Below are 9,930 nucleotides of genomic sequence, written 5' to 3'. Positions count from 1 at the left end.
GATGTTATGGCCACCAGGAATGATGTTTTTAGTATGAGCATCTTTACTTTGGCTTTGTACAAAAGCTCAAAGGGTGTCTTCATTAACTGAGTCAGTACCACATTTAGATTCCATGTGGGTGCAGTCCCCTCCTTGGTGGAGCAACTGTCTTTGTCCCATCTAAGAAATGCTTTATTATCAGACTTGTAAAGAAGCTTCTTCCTATGTGAGCTCTTCTGTAAGCCGCTACTGCAGTCAAGTGTATTTTCAACGATACATATGTTAAGTTGCGGTCTAGTAGGTGCATGAAATATTTTAGCACAGTTGTATCCTTAGTGTTTTTCCATAATAAGCCCCTTTTTTAGACACCTTAAGGAGTATTGCTTCCATTTTGCAATGTAGCACTTCCTTGTTGTTGGCTTTCTTGCTTCTCCAAGAACAACATTATAATGTCTGGTAGTTTCAGATGACAAAATTCTAAATCTTCAGGAGACAGGCTGCTATGCCGAAAGACGCAGGTTTAGAGTAGAGCACCCCTCCTTCTTCCACTGGTAACAGGTCTTATTGTATTGGCAGTTTTTAAATCATCTGCACCATTCTATCAGTTCTGAAAACCATGTACGCCTTGCCCACTGAGTGGCAATAAGAATTTGAGTAATTTTGCTTCTCCTGCATTTGCTGATCACTCCATGGAATAGTGGGGTGGGGGGAAAGCGTAAGCAAATGTCCCTGACCAGTTTATCAACAGAACATTCCAGGGATTGATGGTCCGGCTCTCTGGATGCAAAGTTTTGGCATTTGGCATTCATTGGTGTTGCAAAAAGATCTATTGTTGGGGTTCCCAACTTTCAAAAGATCCTTTTGAGTACCTTTTGATTTGGTTACCAATCATGTAAGCGTGATGCTTGCCTGCTCGGCTTGTCTGCTTCTATATTGTCTTTTCCTGGGACGTGTACGGCTGTTATTTCTATTTTCCTCTGTGTGGCTCATTTCCAAAGTTCTTGGGCTTGTATTGATAACACAAGGGGCTGTGTTCCTCCCTGCTTGTTTATGTAAAAAAAAAATATATATGGTTGTGTTGTCTGTAATGATCAATATTATTTTGCCTAAGAGCTACTTCTGAAAGTTTTAGGCTAAGAACACTATTTTCAGTTCCAGGATGTTGATGTGTTGCACTGCATCTTCTTCCTTCCAATTCCTCTCACCTTGAGTGAGCCTGTGTGAGCTCCTCAACCCACATGTAAGGCATCTGTTGTGACTGTCAGTGTTGTAGTTGGTTTTGGAACATTTAAGAGTTATATTTGTTCTGTTCCACCCCGCTATTTCCTCTTGTACTTTTTGTGTGGCAATCACTAGATCTTCCCAACTCCCCGTTGTTTGTGATCATTGATTCTGAACCCATAGCTGAATCACTCATGTGTAGCCTCTCATACAGGCTCAAACAGATGGATTGTGATCCGGGGGATGGTGAGGACTTCTCTCGGTTTATTGAGAATCCTAAAGTTAATAGCATTTTCATGACTTGTTGAACGTGTTTTTTGCACTTGTTGTGCAAGTTTGCTCTTACCAGCCAGTAATCTACGTAAGTATAGACATGTATGTCTTGTCTCCTTAGGTGAGTCGCTACTGCTGCTAGACACATTGTAAATACTCTTGGGGCAGATTTTGTCCTGAAAGCTAGTATTCTGAACTGGTAGGGATTCATGTTCACCACAAACCGGAGGTATTTTTTGTGTTTTGCATTCATGGGGATATGCAAATATGCACCCTTCAGATCTATTGTAGCCATGTAATATCCTTTTTGCAATTGCAGAATGACTTTCTGAAACGGTATTTTGAACTTTTGTGTTTTTATGAACTTGTTTATGAATCTTAGGTCCAAAGTTGGTCAAAGAGATCGGTCTAGCGTTGGTATCAGAAAATATGTTACTGATCTCTTCTCTTGATATTCTCTCTATTACTCTTTTTTCCACAATTCTTCGACCTCATTCAGCAGGCAAGATATTTCTTCCATTGAAGGGACCTTCTTTTTCAGTCCTCTCTTTGGAGGTATCTTGACTAATTCTATGCAATATCTACGTTGAATGACATTTCAAATTTTCTGACGCCATCTTCCTCCAGCCCTGAAAGAACTTTTTTATTCTCCCTACCACCCGTGTTGTGTGTTTGAGGCTGTGGTGTTCTGTTTTGCCTTCCACTGGTGTTGTTTGAGAAAGGTCTCCTCTTCACTGGAAGTCACTTGGTAGGGGCTGTGAGGCTGTCCCTTGCCCCTTGTTCTTCCTCAAAGAGACTGCTGTCCTTGTTGTTGGTATTGCCAGCTTTGTTGGGATGTGGGTTTTTGGCTGCTTCCCTGGAATAATTGTTGTGAAGTTCCCATTTGGAAGTGTCCTCTTCCTGTCGGCCTGCGTGATGTCACTGGCCCTCCCCGCATTAATCTAAACTGCATATCTCCCATTGACATCGCTTTTTTCCATTATCCTTCTTCAGCGTGCTCCTGAACAACTGTCCCTCTCCCCCATTGGAAGGGGTGTTCAGAATATTTGCCTGAACCTCTGGCTTGAGCCCCAATATTCACAGCTGTAAATGGCAATGTAGGGTAACCCGGTCATCTGCTGGCTTGAGTTGTCTTCCACGTCCAAAGCCGATTTCAGGCAGGTGATGGCAATGTGTTTGCCCTCTTCTGACAGATGTGCATCTCTCTTCTTGTACTGGTCCAGCGGATGCTTCATCAGTTCAGCCATTTTCTCCCAGTGTTGGTACGCGTGCCTGTTTATGAGAGCATTTGAGTTTGCGATGCGCCACTGATTTACCTCACTTTGCTCAAATTTTCAGCCCATAACTTTCATCCCCTTACTCTTCTTGTCAGGAGGTCTTAATGTTGTGGGTATGCTGACTCTCTTCCTGGGCTTGGCAGTCGGAGTGATGATTGAATCAGCTGGCACTGTACTCTTGATGTATGTTGGCCCTTCAAAGGGTGCTTGTACTTTTTCGCTGCCCTTGGAATCACAACTGTAGTAGTGGCGGGGTCTCTGAAAGCCTCCTTTCCTTGATCAAGGACACTAGGGAGCATGGGAAGAAATTGGTTTCTGCCTTGCAATAGCAATAGGGTTTCTAATAGGAAGCAGGAATGTGGTCTTTCCTCCTCCAGCTAGACACCATATTTATCTGCAACCTTTGTTATAACTTGTTTGTATATGCCTGGATCATCCGGAGGTGAAGGCCTTGATGGATAGACATATACCCTTTCCTCCCCAGAGTCTGTCTCAAAGTCTTGCCATTGCGACTTAGCATTTTCAGATTCATCTGACCCTTGGTATGGCCCCTCAAGTTGTTCATTTTCTCCTTCATAAAACAGTTTCTCTTTTTGCTCTTGGGGTTCCTGTGTTGTGGGGGGGGGGGGGGGGTTAAGGTTCGATATCATCGATGGCCTTGTTGTCCAGTTATTTTGATGTCGGAGTCCTCGGTGGAATGCTAAACCCCTTTAAGGATTCTTCAAAATCCTTATTCTTTTGAAGACGGACTGCTATTTCAGCTTTGATGCACACCTCTTCTCTTCCATCTCGGCCAAATTCTCCTCATTATCGAGGCGTCGTTTTCAACGTTGTGGAATCCTTCGACGATGTATCGATCGCCCAGGCATTAGGTTCATGTTCACACCTCTACTTTTTTTATGCTGAAGCACCCTTCCCTCATCCGTCATTTGACGATGTTGGTCTTTCAGGAGATTTTCCTCCTACGATGTACCTTTTGAGTGATCCGAGGGGATCTTTTGCTTTCGGTTGGCGAGTGCTTCGACGTTGAGTCTCCCTTCAACGATCTTAAGTCCGATTGTCAGGACTCAGGCCCTTTCTCCGGTGTCTCGGTTACCTCCATTTTCTTTTTAGTTTCCTGAGGTTCGACTTTGGTGATCCTCAAGTCGGCGTCAGATGTTTCACCCTCTGCTTCTTCTGCAACATTCTCCTCCTCGTCGCTAATCAGGCCCAAGTCTCTCAGTGACAGAGTTGATCTTTGTCGCTGCCTGGTGTGATGCTGTTGCTTCTGCCTCCCTCTCACTCACTCAGTGTCTTCGACGTGAACACAGAGCAGGCGTTGCAGTTGTCGCTTCAATGTTCCACGGGCAGACAGAGGTTTGCAGACTGGGAGGTAATCTTTCTATGAAAACTTGTGGTGGCAATTTTTGCAAAATTGAAACAGTCTCTTCTCCATTTAGGCCATACAGAGGTGCCACTGTCTGGGTATTTCTCGATGAACCGTCAAGGAAAAAATTGCTCCTCCCCTCTCGGTGTCCTTCTCCAAATTCAATGAAAAACTTCAGGGAATTTCTCACGAACTCTGTAATCTTTCCACGTGTTGGAGAGCCTTCAGCTAAGCATCCAGAACCAACGGCGGAAAAATTAAATATGAATATGGCAACCAAAGGTGGGAGCTTCCAGGGAAGGGTGTACGGCGTCACAGAAAGTACCAAATGGGGGATCCGGTGATGCCCAACAACAATAAAAAGAAAACAAACAACAACAAAAAACAGGACTACAAAAGTTGGAGAATTCTGGACCCAACCACTAGATGGCGGAATAATACACAACATGTAAATCCAGAAAAGATTCATGTGTAAAACTTATTTTAGCCCCATCCTGTCTAGTTCCAGGTCATATGATGAAGCTTGTCCCAAACGTAGCCTCTGGTTTTGGTAACATGAAGTGCTTTGACACAATCATGTTCTCCGGTACCAGGTCACATAACATAATTTGGCCCAATTGTGTTATTTAGGTCTAAGACACATGATGCACAGAGGTCCCATCATGCTCTTTCATACCAGGCTGAATAAAACACTGTCCCAATCATCACACTCTTTGTTACAAGCCACATTATGCACTTTTACCCCATGCTGCCTGGCTCCAGGTCATATAATACCTGTGCATAATTTGTTAAAAATAATTGTCTGGGCCTGGGTTTTTCTTAGGACTCACCACCGGCACTGTTCAATGCCAGTGTTGCCAATTGCTGCCTTGACTTGATTTCACCTCATGCACCTTTCTTTCATCTTCTTATATTTCTTGCCTTTCAGCTAACACTTGCAAGTTTTTGTCTCTTCCCCATTTTTCACTGTTTTCCTGTCTGTCACTTCCTCCACCTTTTTCTGCCATTATCTCAGTTGCAAGAGGTGAAAATCTGCTGACAAAAAATAAGGTCCGGTCCCCAAAAATCAATGCTGGACCACTACCTACAACAATTGGCACAAATTAAGGAGTTCATGGTGCACTTTGATTCAAATAAATTGAACAGACCAAAATGTTGCCCCAATCAGGTGGCCTGGTGCCTAGGCCTAATCGCACACTCCAGTTCAAGATTACATGACGTGGATTGACCAGTCATGCTGCTTGAATCCAGTTGACCCAACCCTTTTAATCTTCCTTGGGACTGGAAGTTGCTGCCTGCTAGAACCAGGAAGGCTGGATGCCTGGTCACGTTTGACACCATGCAGCAAAATAAAAAAATAAAAAAATCGAACTAGATTAACAAGCTCTTCCTGGAACTTACATCTTCCAGGAAAGAGGATGTTATGAACATAATCACAAGCCCTCATAGGTGAGCAATGCGATCTCAAACCTCACACAGAATACAAAAATGTACCAGGGAGCAAAAGAGCACCCATGCGCACTGATTACATATCACAGTCAAGTCGGAATGAAGATGTTTTTGAAATAGGCGGGTCTTGTTATGCTATTTTATTCACCACGTCTTACCTTTTAATAGAACCTACTGTGTTCTATTGCTGGCTTGTTCTTCTGCGGGACGTCGCTTTAGGCTGTTAGAGGGGTTGGTCAAGTGCCCGTCACTTAATCGAGACAGGGAGCAGTGTACAAATCCTCCCCATTTGGGATGCCATCTCCCACACAGCTCTTTGGATAAGCTTACAACCTTTATAAGTTAAACTCAATTAATTGACTAGGTGTCCCACCAGGCCTTACAGCAGGCTAGAAAGGTGCCACTCACTTAAAAAAGAATAGTGCAACAGACCCACCACCGAGCAGAGAGAGGAGCTGGCCATTGGCAAGCACGGTGGTGCTGACAGTTTTCTTTTCCACAGGAGGCACTCCCTGCACTTATGTCGGCAGGCAAACATACCTTATCACGCTCCCGTTGGATGCTGGAGTCCAGGTCGGTCAGTTTATGCTGCAGCTGCTCCACTGCCTTCTGCTCTTGCTGCAGCTGGGATATCTCTGCGTCTCGCTCACCCTGCAGCAGCGCCCGCTCCATCTCCACCTGAACAGACAGTAGAGTTTTGATTACGTACAAACAAGAATGCATCTATGGTACCTCCAACTCCTCCACAATCCAAATAGACAGTTCGGTCAACAAAAGTCTGTAGTTTGTGCCTGCCCAAAAGCTTTCACCTGTTCCCATATTTAATGCTATGTCAATTTCAAGGGATGCACAAAATTGGTGAAATTTCCTTTTACGTTACTATGCAAAATTTTCAGAAATAATTAAGTGAAATTATGAAAAATGCAAATCTGGCATTTACAGTTACATTCTAACAAGGGTTCGTAGCTTGTCAGTGAGACTGGGGAGGGCGTAAGGTTCAGATTTTCCAACTATCATGCTGGCATATAATGTTGAACTACATTATACAACAAGGAGGGCACATGCTAGAGGCTTAAGGGACAGAGGAAAGGGAGAGGAATATAGACTGGCAGGGGTACTAAGCATGTGAAAACACAATATTTTGTAAAATAACCAACATTTTTTTTTAACTTTCAAAACAGAGAGAGGGAGAGTGTGTGTGCGTTTTTGTTAGTGTTTATGTAAAAATTCCTGGTGAAATCCAAAGGACACTTTACCATACCCGACTGAAAACCCTTGTACCCCACTATTCAGCAGAAAAATACATTTTTAGGGGGGTTTAATACTCCAAACACCCCCCTGAAGCTACACCCCTGATTTTAGCATGTAATGCATCATAGCCATTGTAGGCCCGAGGATGCATTTCATGCCAAAAATAGTGCAAACAAAAGTTGTTTATATTCTGTTCGTTTACATTGCTTCTGAGCGCCCGCAATGGGATTTTTACCCAAAGGGTTTTGAAATAATATCATGTGGTGTAATTTCGGGAAATCCACTTCACTTCAGTCCACCCCACCCTAATCCACCTATATCCAATCCACCACACTCAATCCAATCCACCCGGCCCAAATTTTCCCCACCCCAATCCACCACACCCTAATTCTCCCCACCCCAATCCACCTCACTCAATCCAATCCACCCCACTCCAATCCGGTACAATCCAATCTACTCCACCCCACCCAACCCCAATCCACAACATTCCAATCCAGTTCACCCACACAAATCCAATCCATCTCACCTCAATGCAATCCACCCCACTCCAATCGCACCCAAGCCCAATCCAACCCTCCAGCCCACCCCACCCCATTTCAATCCACTCCGCTGCACTCCACTCTACTCCAATCCACCCCACTCTACCCCAATCCAATCCAATCCACCCCACCCCATCCCATCCCAGTTCACCGCAATCCAATCCATTCGGCCTACCCTACTCCAATCCAGCCCACTCCAATCAACCCCATTCCAATCCACCCAATCCAACTCCACCCCAATCTAATCCACCCACGCCAATCCAATCCACCCCACCCTAGTTCAGTCCACCCTGCTGAAATCCAATCCATCCAACCCACCCCAATGTAATCCACCCCACTCCAATCCAACACACACCACCCCAATCCAATCCATCCCACTGCAGCCCACCACAACCCAATCCAGTACACCCCAATCCAATCCACCCCACTCACTACAATCCACCCAACTCACTCCAATCTATCCCGCCCCACCCCTCCCCTCTCAGTTCATTCTATCTGTAGGAAGTTGGCTCTGTATATACTGTCTCAAAGTGAGAGATAGTGTGCACAGAGTCCAAGGGTTCCCCTTAGAGGTTGATAGTTGCATAATTAGATAATACTAATTCTCTATTTTGTGGTAGTGTGGTCGAGCAGTAGGCTTATCAGAGGGTAGTGTTAAGAATTTGTTGTACACACACAAGCAATAAATGAGAACACACACTCAAAGACTTGACTCAAGGCCTATAGGTTTTTATAGAGAAATATATTATTTTCTTAATTTATTTTAGAACGACAAGATTCAGAATTTAGTTAAGTACATAAATTGTAAGGTACTTCACACAGGTAAGTACGGAACGGACTTAAAACAGTAATGTACACAGTTTTGGCAAAAATGGCAATAAGCTATTTTAAAAGTGGACACTGTGCAAAAATCAACAGTTCCTGGGGGAGGTAAGTATTGGTTAGTTTCTCAGGTAAGTAAAGCATTTACAAGTTCAGTCTCCTGGGCATAGGCAGCCCACCATTAGGGGTTCAAGTCAACCCCAAACACCCAGCACCAGCAACACAGGGCCGGTCAGGTGCAGAGATCAAAGTAGGGCCCAAATAGCATAGGCACCTACGGAAAACAGGGGTGCTCTGGTTCCATTCTGCTAAGTACCTGCGCCTTGGGGAGCAGACCAGGGGTTTTTGTAGAGCACTGGGGGGGGGGGGGGGGGGGGGGGGGACGGACGGACACAGGCACACAAAATACACCCTCAGCAGCACAGGGGTGGCCGGGTGCAGTGTGCAAAGTAGGTGTCGGGTGTTGCGTTGAAAGCAATGGAGGGACCCGGGGGTCACTCTGGTGATGCAGGCAGGGCACAGGGGGGCTTCTCGGGCCAGCCACCAACTGGGCTAGGATGAGGGCCACCTGCTGGTCACTCCTGCACCAGTAGCTGGCTCCTCTCGGTCCTGGGGGCTGCGGGCCCAGTGCTTTGTCCAGGCGTCAGGTTCCTTTGTTACCAGGCAGTCGCGGTCAGGTAGAGCCTCTGGATCCTCTCTGCAGGCGTCGCTGTGGAGGTGCAGGGAGGTCGACTTAGGGTGTCCACGTCGTTGGAGTTGCCTGGGAGCCCTCTCTGCGGTGTTGGTTCTCCTGAACTCGAGCCGGGGGCCTTGGTGCAGAGTTTAGGACTCAGGCTTCTGGAGTGAGGCAGGAGTCTCTTTAAAGTTGGTTTCTTGGTTGCTGGTTGTGGACAGAGCCGCTGTCCTTGGGAGGTTCTTGGTCCTTTAGGTGCAGGTCAGTCCTCTGAGTCCTCAGAGGTCGCTGGTCCCACTGGATGCGTCGCTGTGCAGGTTCTTTGGGTTGGGAGACAGGTCGGTAGGGCTGGGGCCAACTCAGTGGTCGTCTCCGTCATCTCTGCGGGGCTTTTAGGTCAGCAGTCCTTCTTTCTTCAGGTTCCAGGAATCGGATTTCCTGGGTTCAAGGTTGCCCTTAAATACTCAGTTTAGGGGGGTATTTAGGTCTATGGGGCAGGGGTCACCTCAGCACAGGATACCTTAGGGGCTGACCTGACTGGTGGGTGACTCCTCCTTGTTTTCCTCATTATCTCCTCTGGATTTGCTGCCAAAGTGGGGGCTGTGCCCAGAGGGGCAGGCATCTCCACTAAGTGGACTGCCCTGGGGCGCTGTAACAACAGGGTTGAGCCTTTGAGGCTCACCACCAGGTGTTACAGTTCCTGCAGGGGAGTGTGAGAAGCACCTCCACCCAGTACAGGCTTTGTTCCTGGCCACAGAGTGACAAAGGCACTCACCCCATTTGGCCAGAAACCCATCTGGATGTGGCAGGCTGGCAGGAACTGGTCAGCCTAACACTAGAAATTGGACTGGTATACAGGGGGCATCTCTAAGATGTCCTCTGTGTGCATTTTTCAATAACTCCCAGAATGGCATCAGTGTGGATTTATTGTGCTGAGAAGTTTGATACTAAACTTCCTAGAATTCAGTGTAGCCATTATGGAACTGTGGAGTTCGTGTTTTACAAACTCCCAGACCATATACTCTTTATGGCTACCCTGTACGTACAATGTCTAAGATTTGGCTTAGACACTGTAGGGGC

General features: G+C 46.1%; 1 protein-coding gene across 30 annotated transcripts in view; it reads right to left on the bottom strand.

Moving 5' to 3' along the window:
• The window catches only part of PHLDB1 (pleckstrin homology like domain family B member 1), a 397,027-nt gene that overhangs the window by 182,140 nt on the left and 204,957 nt on the right, over nucleotides 1-9,930 (bottom strand). For all 30 annotated transcript variants that reach the window (XM_069224755.1, XM_069224758.1, XM_069224757.1 and 27 more), the window contains one exon: nucleotides 6,106-6,243. In XM_069224755.1, coding sequence (XP_069080856.1) covers nucleotides 6,106-6,243 — 138 coding nt within the window. The remainder of the gene's footprint in view (nucleotides 1-6,105; nucleotides 6,244-9,930) is intronic.

This window comes from Pleurodeles waltl, chromosome 3_1, assembly GCF_031143425.1.
Source record: "Pleurodeles waltl isolate 20211129_DDA chromosome 3_1, aPleWal1.hap1.20221129, whole genome shotgun sequence".
In the NCBI taxonomy this organism is placed as follows: domain Eukaryota; kingdom Metazoa; phylum Chordata; class Amphibia; order Caudata; family Salamandridae; genus Pleurodeles; species Pleurodeles waltl.
This window is presented reverse-complemented; position numbering and strand designations above follow the sequence as displayed.